The 20,374-nt window shown below is 28.5% G+C and overlaps 1 protein-coding gene across 4 annotated transcripts in view; it reads right to left on the bottom strand.

Moving 5' to 3' along the window:
- Nucleotides 1-15,803, bottom strand: part of LOC111040054 (G protein-activated inward rectifier potassium channel 3-like) — a 32,262-nt gene extending 16,459 nt beyond the window's left edge. Inside the window, exons 1-2 of one of the 4 annotated variants that reach the window (XM_022323766.1) lie at nt 15,077-15,802; nt 2,602-2,643 (exon numbers count right to left, since the gene is read on the bottom strand). In XM_022323766.1, the coding sequence (XP_022179458.1) occupies nt 2,602-2,643; nt 15,077-15,312 (278 nt within the window). In that variant the 5' untranslated portion in view covers nt 15,313-15,802. Of the gene's footprint in view, nt 1-2,601; nt 2,644-3,032; nt 3,199-15,068 lie in introns of those variants that run through there. The other 3 variants (XM_022323769.1, XM_022323768.1, XM_022323767.1) reach the window with 3 other exon arrangements.
- Nucleotides 15,804-20,374: the final 4,571 nt, after the last annotated feature.

The raw sequence follows: 20,374 nt of genomic DNA, 5'->3' as shown, positions 1-20,374 counted from the left end.
TGCACCTACTGAGTGTCTGAGTAGATATTATTTTATGATATATAGGTCTCAACTTTTGAATACTTATCGGCTATTATTGTACAATGTATATACTATTATTATATTCACATAATTTTTATTAAAATTTAAAAGGAACACACCTACTCAAACGAACTACTGTGTTTTGTCAAAGCTAACGAATTATAGCATAATATATGACCCTATACAGTAAACATGATCAAAATCCGAATTTAATGTCACAATTAAAAATAATATGTACCTAGTAAAAGTTTTACAATGTTGAATGTATTCTACTGTATAGGTTTTATGTACTCATAATATACCGATAAAAAAAAACTGTGCAGATACCTACCTACCTTTCCAATTGCATTAATGGAGGGGGTGTAAATTATTTATATTTATATTTATATGGGTATAAATCAAAGTGCCTACAGATAAATGTTTAAAATAAATCATTTGTCGTGTTGAATGAGTTATAACTTGTGATAATATTAAACGTTTACTTTTCAAGTTTTTCTAACCCTGCCAGTACCTATTTCTATTTTGTAGCACACATTTGTATACATTTGCACACTTGTATACAGTTGTACTTACCTATTGTGATATTTTACACGTGCCCTTATTGTTAGAACTATAGAAACTGCTATAATAATTGCAGGTATATAATTCAATATTTTATAACCACGTCTTCAATTAATATTTATTGTATTCTAATTTATCATGCAAATTATACATTACAATTAATAAATTACATTAATCTTACGATGATGAAGAAATCTTACATTTATCAACTGGCGATTGCATTAATTTTAAATTTCTTTTTACTATCATGATATTCATTATTAACGATAAATAATTTTGCATCACCTACTAAGAAATGATTATGATTTATGAATATAAATACAACATGATTAAAACCCAATAAAAAGGGTAATGTGTAATTATATTATATTGCATTTTCCTCTCCTCTTTAAACTTTGTTCAATTGAACGTCAATGCCAAGGTCAACAAAATTTTATCACGCACATCTGCGTATAAGCATTTATGTTCTGTGCACCGTATGCAATGAATTTGAATTTAAGAAAAAAAGACCATAAATAATATTCATCAATAATTTTATTAAATTTTCGCAATACAATGTTTCTAATATTTAATATAGAAATTAAGACCTACGTCATAGTGGTTTTTGTTTAAACAATCAATTTTAGTAATTGGTTATCATTCTCCAAATCACATTTTATGGGAGATTGTGTAAACAGATAATTTGAAGAAAAAAAATGTGTAGTAATAAATCATGAATGATAAATTTATATTTATTTATACTATTGATCGGATATCAGATGTTATACAGTTATTTGAAAATGTATCATATTTAATAATTGATACAAACAACCATCTTTCATCTGGATAATAGTAAAAACTCGGAACTAAAAAGTTACACATAATATTATGCTATACATTTTTCAATAACTCAAATGTCTATATATTTGACTTTAAATTTTCAACATTTTATTGAATACACAATTCATTAAATTTTAAATTTATTTAAAAGTTTATTGTTATAATAAAAACTTTGTGGATATGTGGCTTACATTTAGAACATATACACTAGGTTTGAGAAATACTGAGAGCATCGTGGAATCGTATATAGACGACAGACGTATTGTATTGAAAATTGTAAGTAACTATTTTGATGCTGAAATATATTTGGAAAAATACTTAATAATTTAATTGTATTATTTAAATATTTTAAAAATATGATAAATAAGTAATTACATAGTTAATAGTTTCAAAATAAAATTCAAAAATCCAAATTTTTTTATTTGTGTATATATTACATATTCCAATTGATATATGCATATACTTGAATGAATAATACAAAATAATAGGTACACAAGGAAAAAGGTCAGGAATAGATAGTAGTACATTATAGTATCAAAAAAGGTACATAAAATAACCATAAAAAAATGATTGATACTATAAAATATAGGTACATCATAGAATATAAATATCAGATAAGTGATAACATGTGAATGCAAATATTAGACAATAAGTAGAGCAAATTTCATGACCCAATTAACGCACCTAGTTAATTTCCAATCAAGTGATATCTTTTTTATGTTTTCAAATATCTTACACAAATTACATTAAACTTAATCAATATGAGCATTGATATTTTGTAATTAGTGTCTTTTACCTACAAATCGTTTATATTTTTTATGTATTTAATAATTTGTAATATTTGTTGTGAAATTGTCACTTGCTTAACAAATAAAAAAATTTCAATTTAATTTTAAATTTGAGTTAATTAAGCATATCCTCAAATATGGCAAACCTACAATAGTGTTTACAACGTATCATTAATGAGCTAGAATTTGTCACTGCAAGTGTAATTTATGTATTATCAAATGTTAAAGCTTTTAAAAAAATATATAGCAATTGCAAATGAGCTTGCACATTCTGTAACAGCAGAAAAGTTAAAATAAGACATATTTATAGGTAACAAGATAATATAAGCCAGCCGTAACTACATAATATAAAATGTTCAAGCATATATGACAATACAGACAAAATGCGCAAAACAATTGAAAGCGGACTCACATTGGTTGAGATTGTCCATTACACTTGACGTGATCCACATTTCTGAAACCAGAAAATAATGATTTTTAAACAAACATGTACCTACATGGTTTTAATGATAATTCCTGTAATTTTTTTATTACGACCACTCAAAATTTAAGTACAGTTTTTAAATATATATTTATTACAGTGTGTCCTAATAGCTAATAAGTATTAGAATAAATTATTTTATGACAAGTACACGGAACAACATAAATTAGTGTAGGCAAGGCGCGTCCACTTGCGCAGCACAAGCTAAGTAGGTAATCATATTATAGAGGACATAAAATTGACGGACAGTTTAAATTTTTGCTCTCGAAAATGTTGAATTTTCGTTTTAATTTTCGTATCTATAAAATATGACATTGAAATAATTAAAATATAACAAATACTTGTTTTAAGTTATAACTCACTGAGTCCCATCCATCTCTCAAAAAATGTTTTCCACATCAATCATTGGTGTGCACTAAACACTAATTAACTGTAATTAACTGTATAAGTAACTATGCATACATTAAAGAAGGAACACACATACGCGGTGAAATCGACGGAAGAACTGATACTAAATAAACAATATTTCTTGGTACAAACATTTGTCGGTATTGACTTGGTTAGTTTGTTATCTCTAATAAGTTTCTTCAAACAAGACCAAAGACCTTTCGTTAAATATAAATATATACCTTTTGGCTATTCGGCTATTTGATAATATTCAACGTATGTAGAAAAATATTTTCTTTTGCTCGAGATAATAGATAATTAATTTAAATAAAAAACAACATTGCTAGTAAAAAATATATAACCAACAAAAAAATAAGTTGATAGTGAAACAATTGAAAAAAATTCAAAAATTCAAAAAAACAATTCAAACACATTTGTAAAATAATTTTAACGAATTAAATAATATATTTTACACACCAAATTATTTTTAATCTTACCGATGTGCGTGCTAGAATTGAAACTTACAATCAGGTTGATAGAAGGGAAACGAAAACAATTTGAGTGATTACTGCGATTACTATTTTGTATCGTATGTCATTGAACAATTCTATTTTTTGCACAAATATCGTTGTGATGTATTGTGACTTATACAATAATGAGAATGGATAATAATTTTTTTTATTGATCTTAAGCTGTAGTAAAATGTATAAGTTGTATGAAAATTACGAACTCAGATAGTGTGGACTGGAAACTGCCGATCAAAACGTCGTTTGTTCGTAAATACGTTGTTGAATTAATAAACCTAACAGTTATGAAATAAAATATACTAAATTTGATGTGACTATACTTTTCTGTGTAAAATGAAATAAAATAAGTACCTACGTTAAAATTGTGGCCCATGAAATATTCATTTTTTGACACTTGCATAAAAAAAAAAATGTTGCCGACTCTTAATCTTAAGCATCGGCAACTGTGGCCATTAGCATTTTCTGAGGAATTATGGTTGGTCGAGGGACACGTGTATGTGGGGTTAGGATTTATCACTAAAAACCCAGGTTGTCACCCATACTTGAACTAGAAATGCCGGTCGAAGCTTGACCACAGAACACGTTAGTGACTGAGGCCAATCACAGAGCTACTTCGGGCTCCAGGGATAATGGTTTAAAAGAATATTGAAGCTTAACCGACTGAACATGATTTTGGCAGAACAAGTAGATATTCTTAGCTCGCAATTAGAATATTGCTGGTACCTACCTATTGAATTAAACCAAAATTGTGGGGAAAAGCATTCAAAAAAAAACTTCAAAATCGTGAAATATACAATGTACAAAGACAGACGTTATAAGATTAGATAATATTCATAAATATTATATTATAAATTGCATATAAGTAGTACCTTTAATATAGATAGGTACCTACACACAGTAATCTGTATTATACCATATGTTTGACGTTCGTCGCGAATACGCGTGATTAGAACACTGGACTCACATTGTAATAATTGTACGTATCCTGTTTGATTATCATGTTGGATGTTAAAAACAAAAAAAAAAAACAGAAAAATAAATATCTATAATTGCACATTACAACTCACAAGGAATTCATCAAATACCTGTATAATATAATATATAATATAAGTTATTATTAAGTTGACTATTAGGTACGTATTTAGTTTTGCGTTACACAACAAGTAACAAACGCCTCTTTTATGATGATTATATACAAAAAATTATTATTCTTGTTTGCTCATAGATTCTTCAGATACCCTCGTTTTTTTTTTTTGGTTGGAATATTTAAATACTTATATATAATAATGCTAGTGTTGGACTGCTGTATATTATACGGAGTGATTAATAAAGCATAATTAACCCCATTTTATCATGTATATACCATGCATTTAAGCAAATTTAAATTTTTTTCAAATTACTTATACTAGAGACTGTTTTTTAAATACTTCGATTTTATGTATTTTTTTTTTAACGTTGTGCGTTAATCGAAATACAAATGAGTAGTTTTTGAGTTTTTATAATATTCATTTACTTTATAAGTCTATGATAATATGTTAAGAAAATATGGGGACTATTATGATTTGAAAATAATTATCATCAATATTAATCTATTAGCATTTTATTATTTATAAACATTGTCCGATGAATATAATTATTAAACGTAGGTACCAGACTAAAAAGTGAAATGTTTCAGGCACATCTATTTTGCTCGAATATTGATTTAGATATACAAAAATAAATATGTTGTCAAAAAAAAAGAATCTGTTTAATCAACAATTTACAACAGAGAAAGGGGTGTTATTGTATCGCCACACGATACTCCTTAAATATAGCATAAACAATCTATGTAATCGAAAACATTATGGTTTTCAACTTTTTTAAGTACTTATAGAGTTATCCACTAAAATATTCAATAAATCAGAATATAAAATCATACATAATTAAAGAATAAAATGAGGGTGAGCACGCTTGGAAAATCACCCTGTATAAAAGTATAAACATTCTAACTGCAGCGGTCACGGCAATGATTGAAAGTGACACGCAAACCGTAACACGACGAGGTACATAAAATAAAATAAACTCGTGATTGATCACATAAATACATAATTTTTATTTTGTTATTTTCCTCGTCGTCGTGTGACTTGGGGGCAAACCCATCATCATTATCCGGGATCACTCGTCTCCTTCGGTGTAATATAAACAATATGCACGTATTAAGTATAATATTAACTAATAAGTAGTTTGTGTCTATAACCGTTTACCATAAATTATAGTATCGTCTGTAGGCAAGAAAAAAAACGAAATGCGTAACATATAATTACTGTAGTCCTTTTTTCGTTCGTTGTAGGATATTACAGATAATACTGCAGATCGACGTGTACCCATACATACCTAGTAGGTACCTATACTATATTATGATATGTCTACAGATAGTTTTGCTCACCATCACTTGCTAAGCGAAAAGGGTGAAATCTTTTTTATGAAAACCTCTGGAAACGTTAATTGTATTTTCCACGTACATTATTATTTATTTTTATTGGACACTGCAGACTATTATATAATAATATGATAAGTGTAGACCATATAGATACGTCCTAAATATATTTAAATACTATACGATAACCACACTATTCCACTCGTTGGCGGCGAAACACGCAAAGATAGTTTTTCGAGTCCCGGGGCTCAGGTCGGTTAATCGGTTAACGGATTTTTCAGAGGGGTCTCAGCTAGGGAAAAGCCCTTCGGGGCTCACAAAGTACAAAAACTCACGCCATCACTGCGGTGACTCGATTAATGATTATACGCACGACACGATATATTATATTAAACGGTATAATAAAATTAATAATATGATATTATAATATGTTAAGTATATTATAAAATGATATTATTATCATAATTTCCGATAGTTGGCAAAACGGAAAGTCATTTATTTATATAAACCTTTTAAATTACATTTCGTTAAACGTTAAACTATAGAAGAAAACTTTTCATCCACATTATGATAAAATAAATGTTATCCATAATAACTCTTCGTCGTATTTTAAAACTACTCATCAAGTTAACGTTAAATTGCTATAAAAAATAGTAACACTCTGTAATAAAATATATTATACAGGCTGTGGCCCAAATCAATTTTTTTTTTCAGGAAGGTAAAAAAGAATTTAGGGCAGGTGAATAAATAAGTTATATTTGGCTATTTTTTATTTTACAATTTCAAATCCAAAACAACATCTTAGTTGAAAAATAATATAGTATCAAAAACAAATAATGAGTTATTTAGTGTTTAATAAATATAAATTTAGTAAAAAATAGTAAAGTTCTAATAATATAAAAATGAATGAGTTTATCTATACCATATTAATGCCATAATTTCTAGCATCGATGAAAACGTTTAATGAATGCCGTTGTCAGGTAGCTCACCTAGCCTATTATTATTTTGTTTTTAATATTTTGCGATTATTGGAAACCTCGAGTGTTTTCAAAAATCTACTAGAGGCAATTTTTTTCTTAGCTACGTATAATTTACAACTGATAATTATTATAATGTAGTATTTAAGTTTATCGTGTATTTAGTGATTTTGTATACACCTATATTATAATTGTTGTAATTCTGCAGCTATAATATTACACTACGATGATGTCGGGTTGTGCATAGGTAGGCAGCCGAAGAACTGTACTTAATTGTTTTGACGGAGACCTGCACAAAACGTTTTAATTTGTCATCTTTAAGAGGCAGTGAATGCAACTCATTATAAGCTCAATGTCAATCAATTTCACCATATGTCTATAATCTATTAACATAACATTTTCAACAAAATAATTATCATATAAATTCTGCATTATTGCTTAATTTCGGAAAGTTATACACTTAATTCTGCACTTGACTTATCGAATCGATGCAACGAGAAAAAATTAACTAGTTTGTATTTTGAGAGACCATAAGGAAGGGCAATTGTTTTGACACAAATTACTCATTAGTGTAATACGTTGTCACAAGGAATATAGTACGTGTAATAATAATATGACATATGGTAATTTTATTATAACTCCACAGTCTTCAAAATGACAACTAACAGAGCTAGAAAACAATTGTAGCAGTCGTTAAAAAATGTAAATAAAAAACAAACTGATACGTTTGAAAACAAAACCGAAACCGAGCAATATCCTACAGTCTTAGACAAGAGAACAGAATTAGAAATCGTAAATTGGTAGGTATATAATTTATTATCACATTATATTATATAGTCATATTTGTTCATGTACGTGGGATATCGGTGTATGAAACCTATACTTAAGTATTTTCAGTGAACGGACTATCAATAGTATATTATGCAATTATTCACACCTAATAAATATAGACAATGGTGATAAAAATTCTATTTTTTCATAGCTCAGATTAAATAGTTTATAATTGGTGCTTCCTGTAAATATTGACCACCAATACAATAGGTAGTCAATAGTTGATTATTTTTTATTGACCACAAAGCGCAATCGGCAAGAGCAAAGTCTACAGACTACAATAACATACATAATATATTCAATTGTGTCTGTCCATCACATATAATAGGTACAATATTGTACCCAAGTATAATTTATATTAATTGTTTAAAAATATTATGTTATACGAGATTGACGTATTTCTCCGTTTTATTAAAACAGTATTGTACGAGTATGAGCTTGTGTGTTTTGTTTGGTAACCACGTGAGTGTTGATCTAAAAATTTCACTATGTAACATACGTATAAATGTATAATAGACTTCAATTGAAATTATAGCCAGCCAAATAAAAACAATTTTATACCTATAATCTTTTTGGACCCAGACACCCAGTTATTGTTGCACATCATAAAAAAGGGCGATTGTAAACTCTCCCGATGGTAAACTCTCCCGGGTCTACTCCAGTACTACCTGACGAAAACGTGTAAACTCTCCCGGGTCTACTCCAGTACTACCTGACGAAAACGTGTAAACTCTCCCGGGTCTAGTTGAGTACTACCTGAAGAGAACATGTAAACTCTCCCGGGTCTAGTAAAAATCATAAAATAAATTTAATATACATTTAAGTTGCGTTTAAAAATAGTCAATCATATATAATAATAATAATAATAATAATAATAACAATATAAATTAATGTCTTTAGCTGCTATGAACATGATATTATAGTCAAAATACAATAAAAAATAAAATATCAAAAAATTCAATATACATTTAAGTTTCTATTAAAAATAGTCAATCACAATCTCTGCAGTGTAGCCAACTCGTAGTGTAGCAATAACATTTAAAACAACTCGGGAGAGCTTACATACTTCCTACAGGTAACTATAAAGTTGACCCGGGAGAGTTTACACATTTACTTCAGGTAAACATAATATTAACCCGGGAGAGTTTACCATCGGGAGAATTTACTATTTTGAAAAATCGGGAGAGTTTACCATAAAATCGGGAGAGTTTACCACCGCCCATAAAAAATGGAAATTCAAATTCAACTACATCCAAATTGTAGGTAACATTTCTATAATCTTGTAAAATAAATAGAACTTATCGATTTTAAAGCATATAATAATAAATACTAAATAGTTGAATTCAGTGTCGGTGGTAAGGTAATGCAAATTACAAATATGAAATTACTTTTGCAGTAACGCTGTAGTGATTTAATTATATTTTATTTTAATTAATTAATTTCTGTGGGGTGACTTGTTATTTTCCAATTTTTTTAAATACGTTGTGAATGTAGAGTGTATAAAAAAACTAGGGGCTAGGATATTTAAGAAAAATTAAAAATCGGTACAATTGATTTACGGTTCTGAAAAATTTAGATAAAAATCAACAATATTGTTGAAAATCTCAGGAATTAATACTTATACATTTTGTTCATGCGTGACATAAGTCATTAACAATGTACCTATATCATCAATGGTACGCCTACCTATACTATACTACTATACAATAATTTATATAATAATTCATACTTTAATAGTATACCTACTACTTATTAGTCGTTATGGACTGATTTTATAATTAATTTTTAAATAGGTAATTACTTTATTTGTAATGCCCTACTTTTTAAATGAAAAAATAACAAACGTGATTAAAATAATGTCGAATAACTCGAATGCAATTTATATAAGAATATTTAATGTAACGAGTAACGTAATTTTATTACTTTTCAAAAGTAATTTACCCAACACTGTAGTTTATACGTTACCTACCTAACTTAAATTACAACGTCTAGACTATACGAAACAGTCTATAGTAACTGTATCTCTTTCCGATAAATCATATTTGTTGTTTTATCAAATCACTTGATTATAATTATAAACTTAAAGGTTAGCTAGTTAGCAGGTTAGGACTCTTTTAAATTCGAGGTTACTTACTTTTATCCTTTTTGTTATCTTATGAAAAGTAAAATTATTTTTTTTATACTTGGACATAAACTATAGTTATAATTTACGAATAGTGGTAGATTTATTATTTTTTGAAAATGTAATCAATTTATTATTAAATAATTAAACTTTTGAACTGTACATTTTTTATTTTCATATACTATTTGTGAATATAATATACATAATTTCTTATATTCTTCAAAGAGGGGGAACAAATAATAAATACTCAAGTTCTATTACTATTATTATTATTTATTACCTAGCTATATGGGCGAGTATAACAAGATGTTTACTGACATCAAATATCAATAATTAATAACCCTAATAATTACTGTAATTGAAACCAAATTATGCACTGCATATTATCTAATGAATTCGATATAGTTCTTATAAAATAAAAATATGATAAGTATTCATTATCTAAAGAATTAATTAAATTGAAACATGATGATTACTATACAAATTATTTTTTTATTTTACAATTTAAAATAATTTGCAGCCATAATTTCTTAAAAGTACCCATTTATAGAGCCAATGTGAACAATATAAGTTTAGAATAGGTACTAATAGTTGAGTAATTGTAAGTTTGTTAAATTTCAAAGAGCTTACAATATTCTGAAATTGGATAGGTACTTATTAATTTGCAAGTGTTTTCAGTATATGGTCAGTGTAAACTACTGCTTGTTATTTTTCCCTATTTAAATATCATGAACTACCTACTTAATTTATAAAAACCATGATTCCTAATAATATTATGTTATTATTTTTATTAACTAAAATCAGGAGCAAGATCGGTAACTTATAACGTACTTTTTAAATTTAAGGATCCAATATAACGAACGTGCGGTTTACCGAAAAACGGCGATGTATTTCAACATCATATTTTATAATTGTGTAATTTATTGTTATACCTATGACAGGGATGAGCAACTCAATGTCACTAAATGGCCAATTATTAGAAAATCTAAATCTAGCAGGCCAGAGCATAGAAATCAAAAAGAAGTCATTTAAAATTTTAAAATTTTAAAATATACATTTTAATTAGTATTTATTTTGTTTATAATGTAATTTAAAATGTAGTTGAGGCCAGAAAAAAAAGGCTTGCGGGCCACCAGTTGCCCACAACCCACCGCTTTTATATGACATCGTTATGCAATTTATCTAATTAGGTATCCAACATAATATTGTATGTATGGTTGAGTTTAAAAATTAGTTCCTTAATATACACTATCAGTGGTGTAGCACTGTAGCCCCCCTGCATTTAGGTGTTTAAACCACTCACCCTCATTGACATTTGTTTCCATATTAAATATATTATTTATGAACGAAAACTGTAAAAACTCGGGTTCATTTATGCTTGACCTCCTCTTCCCAATTTCATAATCATGTCTACGCTGATGTACACTATATATATATATATATATATATATATATATACGTTTGGTATACATTCAGTTAGTTGATTAATGTGCATCGTGATTTTTAATTACTTATTAATTATTAGGGGTGTTTTGCAGTATACATTTAGGTACATACAGAAATACTATTTGTACATTTGTAATGAAGTCAGGTGCGTCAATAACATTAATTGTAATAATTAACTTAACAATTAACACCAACCATACTATTTGAAGAAGTGTCAATAGACTCCCCCAAGTCATTCTGTCTTTATACCTTTAGTATATTATAGATTCTTAATATAAAAATAAATAAAAAAATGCAGTCCAAATGCAAAAACCAAACCTACATAAACCTCCCCGGACATTATAGCTGTTCAATGGAGTCGAACTAAGAATATTGTCCTATATTTACACACCACTGAAACTATTGTATTGCCTATTAATTCAATAGGCACAGGAAATTTGTCTAAGAAGGAGAAGGGCAAGTGTGCTTATACATAGTAAATAATAATATATTTTGTTAACTTGGCTTAACAGGATATTGTATCATGCATGATTTTCGTATAATGCTTTTTCAATTTGTTATAGGTATAGCAATTATTTAATACAAAAACTCAATATAAAAAAAATTTAGGATTGGAAAATGCCTCATCCGGGCGTTCGCTTCATCGTAATTTTTGGTAATTTTATGCAGATTTAACTATTCGTTTCTAATTAAAAAAATAGATGTCATAATAAAATTTGCTCAAAAATAAAAGACTAAGGTTAAAGTAATTATGGTGAGGAATTTTAATCTAAATTTGAAACAACTTGGAATATAGTAGAAAAATAATTCAATAAAATTGATACATAGTAACATGGTACATCACTTCTTGAATCGAGAATTTTTTAGTATTGTTCAATATAATGAAAATAATACATGTACCTACCTACTTGAAAAATAGGTATAATGTACCTATATAATATAATTTTCGGAGTTATTATTTTATTATATACTTACAATCATAAACAAAGTGATAATTTTAAAAACAGAACTCTTGTGTTGTTTGTGTTTTAAAAAAAAATACAAATATTTTATACAATTTTAAGTACTTATAATACATGCATTTTTGTTTAACATTTTGTATATCACCGTGATTATTTTTTTTTTTTTTGTTTCAGTATACTATGAGACAAAAAATATGGGTTAACAACTTGACATGTAATATAAAAAAAAAAATAATAATAATTCACCATGAATAAATGCAAAAAATAGATATACATAATTACGCAAAATTATTTATCACAAAAATTCAAAAAATGTATAGGATTATATTGAGTGTTCTTTAAAATAATCACTTTTTATATAAACCACATATAATATTGGTTTGTATTATATGTAAATTTTTGTATCAATTTTATTATTTCTCCAAGCAATATTAATGTTTTTAACTGAAAACGCGTATAGGCACTTACACGTGTCAATGACCTGAAAAATCAAGAAACACGTTGTGTAAAATTCATATATTTTACACATCATTAATGTCACTAAAATTTATTTTTTGGACATGTTTTCAAAAAAAAAAGATAAAATTAGGTAGGTATATATTATATGTAAAAAAAAAAAAACAATGAAATCTTTACTACAGGTTCATGTATTATATAAATTGAACGTTGTCTGAAAAACGAATTTAAAATTTAATGAGTTTACTACTAATAAATAATAATAATAAAAAAAACAATACACAATAAATCAACGTCACAACGGAATTCGTATCATTCGCCTTATCGATATAATGTTATTATACCCTAGGTCGTCCAGAAGTCAATTATTATTATTATGAAACACGGAAGATGATTCTTTCAAATTCAATAAAAAAATTAATTCGAATCTAAACGTACTTGCTTCATCTGCAGTATAGATAATGTATTAAAATTGGAACAGTGCAGAAACGATTAATATGGTGGCCCCTGCAGTGCAGGTTGCAAAAAAAGTGATTCAAAGGAAACACGCTGTACTAAGAATACGGAAAATCTATATTAAAATTTTATAATATTGGAAGGTATCTACTATAAATATTAAAAATTGCACACATATAATAAACAATTTTGTACGTTCAAATTAAATCAAATTATTAATGAAATCAAAGTGTTAAGTGAACAATATTGTCTAATAGATATATGTGCATAATATATTATTATATATTATTAGTTACTTCAATGATTTAAAACGATTTAATATAATATTTCCATGGTCCTTGTAGTGTATTATAGTCTATAGGTTTTAATATAATTGACTGTTGGCCTTTTATTTGATTTTAAATATAACATCAACTATCTTGTACGCTGATACGTTGTAACGGAAGCAAATATTGTTGGCTTTAAAAAAAAAATGCAATTCTTCTCTAGTTGAGGCTCAATAAAATATCTTAAATTATATAAACTATTACAGTATAGGTGTTATTTGATAGTAAAAAAAAAGGGGAGAGCGTTAGATTCATTGTAATGCAACACTATCACTGTCATCGTGTTTTAGTAAATTACATCACACACCAGAATGACGGTTTGACAAGTTTCCGGTTTTACAATCTGCATGATTTAACTATCAAATCTCAATTCACTTGACGCAAATCAATCACTATAATATAATATAATTATCGTGGCAAATGTACAGTATTGCAAAAAAATATATCGCTTGAGGATTCACGAAATGCATATAATATTATATCATTAATTATTATAAATGATAAACTGTTCAAATGTAACACCGAATTTGTTTTACAGCCATAGTGCCATATGCGCCAGCTTTAAAACCAACCATTATCGTTTTTTTTCACTATTATACAATGTTTTGCAGATACAATAAATATTTATTCATTATTCTCATTACCAAATATTTCTAAGCATTAATTTTAGGTATTTTATTAGATAGTACCACGTAAAAAAAATAAGTAATACAAATACGAGTAATATAAATGATAAATTAATAAATAATACATATAGTTACATGATGATTTATCATCAGTTATGACGAATATAAAGTGACTCATATTATTGTTCATTGGTTTTTACATTTTTTTATAGATTTGATTCACTAGAAACTAGAATGATTTTATTCATTATAATTTTATGTTTTTACTGTATAACTTAAAAAAAAATATTTTAGTATTATATAATGTATACCTACTGTATAGTACTGTGTGGGTTCAATAAACTTTTTATACCTTACAATAATTATTAAGAGTTTGTCTTTATGGTTAAATTTAAATTTTTTTTGTCATTTTCGATTAAAATACTGTGAAAACTCCAATTTAATGAACACCAAAATCATGTAACCTAACAATGGCAGTTTTGCAACCAGAAAGCCACAATCGTGGCTTCTCCCTCATCACAATCCGCCGTATTTTGTGTATTGAGATTTTTTATGATCAACATTTCAAAAGAAACCTGCTAATGAAGGTTAGAGTTAAAACGTATGGGGTGTGTTAGAACAGGTAAAAGAGCCCTTGGATAAATGAGGGAGACGATAAAATCATTAGGTTTTGAACTCGTCCCGAAAAAATGACATACGTTTTCGAATAGAACATAATGACATAACAGCGGTGCAGTGGATAGGTACGAAATTCATCGATTCAAACAAAAACCAATTGAAGGAAAAGAATAATAATAAGTTTCACGAAGGGATTAGATCGTGGGGGAGGGTTGGGTGCGACGGGAACGTGCTAGGTATGTAGTTACCTACTAACCTGCAGTGCGCCTTGTCGGACTTGTTCGACGACAGCCTGGACAGTATTGGTATGTGCCTGTGCAGGGTACCGAATATGCCACCTGTCGTGCTGGCGGAGGCCGCCGAACCGCCGGGCAGCACGGTGCCGTTAGGATCCGTCGGTTCCGGCGGCTCGTCCGTGACGGCCAGCTTGACCGCCACCGCGGTGGTCGGCGTCATCGTCGAGCTGATCAGCTGTTCCCATGGCGTCGACATCCGGCAACCGGTGGCCGACCGCGGCCACGCGCATTTACCACGGTCCCGGTACGGCGGGTCCGCCTCCACGCGCGATTCACACTGCACGCGGCGGTCGGGGAGCGCGCGCGCACACGCACAAACTGGCACTCACGCACGTGAACGCACTACACGTTGGTACTTAGACGGTGAACGATATAGTAATAAAAATAATTATAATTATTGTTATTATTATTACTATTATTATTATTATTGTAAATTATTGCACTACGACGACGGACACGACGTCTTCTTCCGGCCGTTCATCGCGACAAAAAATAATAATAATTATTAATAATTATAATAATAAAAAGTAAATGGTTTCTTTTTATTATTATCACTATTATTGTTTGACGTCGCGAAATTCTAAAACATCACGGCCGTGTGTGTGTGTGTGTGTGTGTATGTGATGTGTACACGCGACGTGACGAACGGATTAACAAGACCGTCGACCCGAGATTAACGTGCACTAATAACGCGCGGCGACGGATTCGCGCAGCAGCCGACGGCTAACATCGGCGGCGGCGGTCCCCGTATATGCATGTGCGTGCGGGAGTGCGCGCGCGCCCGCCCAGCTGGAAGTGGTCGGGGGGGAAATAGAGCCAGCCCCGCTGGTACGAAATGTATTATTATTATTATTATTATTATATTTAGTAAGTACTAGATAGGATATATATATTGTAATACGTATTACACCTGGTAACTCCTGGTGGGGGAGGGGGGTGATCTTTCCCTTCAAAGTTACATATCAATACGACACGCCGCCTATCATGTTTTAAATATTAATATATTATTATTTATTATTAGTATTCGTCTAACCCGAGTCTAACAATACATGATAGCCTTTAGGCTATATAAGATTCTAAATATTTAAATTTTTAAGTATTAAATTTTTTTCTGTAATAGAGCGAACAACAACTGTAATTTAAAAACGTATAAACTTAAAACAAATTATAATATTTACTTCAAAAATGTTGTGTTGTGCGTTTTATACTCAAATGACTTCGAATCACATATAAAAATACTTACAACACGACGTGTTACATGAATGATATAAATGTACCGAGAAAATGTAGAAGCTCCAAGTAAATTGCAAATTACTAAAAAAAGTATAGGAGGTAGGTCTCATATACAGATTATCTACCCGAATAACCTTATAGTGGTCCAAACAAATACTGCTCATAACATTGGCACGAGGTACCGGAAAATCGGTTTTCCGGGAAAATGCGACAAATATAACATAGTAATATACATTGGTTTGCTACAGTATATTAGTCGTTTATAAATGGTCTATTATAATTTATAACCATTTTGTATGTGCACATGTCAATGCTCCGAGTATAATGATATGTGTGTGTGACTGTGTGTGTGTGTGTGTGTGTGTGTGTGTGTACGTGTGTGTGAGTGCCAAGAGACGCCTCCACTAACCCGGTATAGGTGTGCATCACATTATTATAATAATTCATAACTATATAATACGTCTACTCGGCCAAATTTAGTGACATACAAAATGGTAGATGCGGAAGATCCCAAAGCTGCAGGTTCTTTGCAAAGAATCTCACGCATAAATTGTATTATTAGTTTATATTACGGAGACGTATCGGTTAAAAGTTAGGTAATATATTATTATTAATATCATCATAATATGAACTATCGGCCGTCGCTATTTATTTTATTCTATTATTTTTATACTCTGTATCTTTGCGGATTATCCATAATCATAAAACGTATTATAGTTTACATTTTGTACGTAAAATATACAGTGAGGCATATTCGAGGGTATAGGTACTCACTATAAAATATAAATCAATCATCATTCATCCCACATTAATTAATAATTACAATATATACTAATATAGTATATAACTGTTTAATATGTAAATATGCATACCATAAGATATGAACGCATTAATTGTGTGTATGTAAGTGTATTATACAACTATATTATACTTATGTTTTATGTACATATTATAAGAATCGGTGTAGAATAATTCGCAGAATATAACCAAGAATTTACAGGTACTATATTCATATTGATATACTAAACAGCCGATTGTCTCAGTATTTTTTTTCGTATTTGAAACACCGTGTATTATAAGTACATTAATCTTAGATTGCCACATTGTCATAAATGGGATACTATGTAGAATTGGATAAATTAAATGATAAAACAATATAATACTGTACATATAGACATATAAGTTTACCGTATTACTATATTATGTATAGACATCGGTAAGTACGTTACTGATTCAAAAAACGTGAATAAATACAGTACAGAGAAAAATATTACTGTCTATAATTAATAATACTGTAATATTATTACAATCATGGTGCGTTTTATCTATACTGTCGAATTATTGAAAATTTAACGAGTCGGTACTTATTTTTTTCTATGAAAACTTAAATTTTAAACATTATTCAACGGCATTTTGATAAAGCTAGCTAATCTAACTGTTAAAAATAATGATAAATAAATAATAATACATCGTTCGATAACATATTTTTCGGGGTTTCTAACACATAATAAAACGACCTATCCATAATATCTTTTATTTTATAACATTATACTTGTCACTATAGCATTTTTGGATTTAGTTTTTTTTTTTAAATAACAATTATAATAATAATGAAGATGATAGTCAAATGGGGTGGTAATGTAGTTTATGGGAGGGGGCTGTAACTTCTGTTGCCAAAATAGTTGTAACATCTGACACCGTCTGTTACATTTAGTCATATAATATGTATAGGTTGTATAGGTACAGTCGAGTCTCAATAACTCGATTTTTTTTTACCCCTTTAAGTGTTTTTAAGTTGTGTTTGAGGTATGTAACTCGAAAAATACAGTGGTCGAATTTAGTTTTATTCACCTTGAGATCTAAACTATCGAGACTGGACTGTATACAGAATATAGATGGATCGCTGATAATAGACAAAAGATAAACATAATTTTAATTCGCATTCTATATTTATACAATTTGTATATTTGTTCAAGTATAGCATAATATCATAATCACGTGTAGTTTGGTTGTTAAAACTTAATGAATTGATTTCTAGTTTAACTCTCACTGATGCCATAAGATGTTGAAATGCTTTATAACTTTGGTTTTTTTGACCACGAATGTTCGGTGGACCATCGGCCAGCTTGGAAAGTTTGTGAATTACGTAAACTGGTATATTTAAATAAAACCAATAAATGTTAGTACAAATTGGAACTGAGCCATGCAATTTTACGTTCACCGCAAATTATATATAAAAATATAATATTTCCACATCGAGCTTATACTTACATATAAATGCATAGGTATAACCTATTTGATAAAAAAAGGGTGAAATTATAATGCAACTAAAAATTGATATTTTTGAATTACGAAGAATTTTTCCTTTTTATATTTTTAAATATTTACTTACTCTCGTGAGATTTATTAATTTTTCACCATTTTTATCATTATTGATTAAATTATACACTATATTATTATAATATGGTGGGTATGTCGTATGTATAATGATAATACTATGTAGCTGGGCTTAAGGCAAAGTTGTATACTTTGCATCTTTACAGGATTAGATACAGTGAAACCTCAATAAGTCGAAAAAATTACATTTCCGTTGAATTTCGGATTATCGACGTTCCACTGTAGTAAGAATGATTTTTCAATGGTGGTTAATAATAGCAAACTATTAGATCTAGTTGGTGCTTTGGAGGTCGAAAGCAAAAAATGCCAGGCACTTTTCAAAATAATCTAGAAAATAAATTAGTGCCATGCGAGAGTTTTAAATTTTTGAGCAAACTTAATTTTCAACACAGTATATTTTGTTTCTTGTCGTAATAAAAAAATGAATAAATGTAGAACCTTCAAATTTCCATTAAATATTTGTATTAAAACGTATTATTAGACATAATACAATTTTCAAAATATTTTGTCTTATTTATAAATGCTTACAATTTTTGATTTTTTTTAGTTTTTTTTTGTGTTTATGTATGATTGAACTTCTGTTTAAAAAACCTACAAGATTAATTACAAGGTGAATTCTTATTAGGCATATTCCAACTAAAAAATTTAAAAAGACAGTCACGTTTTTTTTTTTAATGAGCATTTTAAGTTAAATTTTTTAAAATTCATTAAAATATGTGCATTTTATGCATAACATTTGTTTTATTTAAACACCACAAGTTAAATATTTAATGAAAGATTCTCCATAAATTTAATACCTAGAAACTCAAAAAAACTTAGCTTAAATTGTTTTATTAGCTATTGAATTCCACAAATGTAACAAAAAACTCTTTCTATACATATTTCTCATGTATATATGTGCGTGTGTTGAAGAATGCAATTAATTCTGTTAAAATAAACCAATACTCATAGCATACACAATATATTATTATATAAGAACAATAGCTGAACAGCATATACAATTCATTAAACGTAGGTACACTAACCTCATAGTTTAATAAATATATATACAGGTATATTGCATTTATATAAATTCAATTTAAATTTTGGATTGTCATTTGCTTCAGGGTCTTCGTGACCGGAGAACTTTAATTTTTATTTTCTCATAAATATATAGGTACAGTTATTTTTGGTTAACAATGAATTTTTTATACTTACATAAAAATATGATAATATTCTCTCAAATTGTATAAACTAAAGAATTTAAGTTTATTGAAGTTTTAAAAAATTAATACGATTTTATTAGTTTGTAAGTTGTAACCTATGTACACCATAATTATAGTCAAGTATTCTTTATTTCGTTTTTAATATAATGAGTTTGTAGTGCGATATTTAAAAATATTATGATTAGAAATTAGGAGTATTATTAAGATTGTCTCCAATAACTATAAAACTGAAAAATTACATTTGCAGAAGTCGTGTCAAAGTCACTCTTTTCACTCAATTCAAAATCTATCCTATTATAGTATATTTTTTAATGTATTACTTATTGCACTATTTATACAGAAATACATAGATAGATTCGTTTTTTAATGAAATAATAAAAATTTTGTATGATAATGTGATTTTTAGTCAAACAAAAGTTTTTG

Source organism: Myzus persicae, unplaced genomic scaffold (genome assembly GCF_001856785.1).
Source record: "Myzus persicae strain clone G006 unplaced genomic scaffold, MPER_G0061.0, whole genome shotgun sequence".
Taxonomy (NCBI): domain Eukaryota; kingdom Metazoa; phylum Arthropoda; class Insecta; order Hemiptera; family Aphididae; genus Myzus; species Myzus persicae.
The sequence above is the reverse complement of the archived record's forward strand: the minus strand, read 5'-3'. Positions and strand labels throughout refer to the sequence as shown.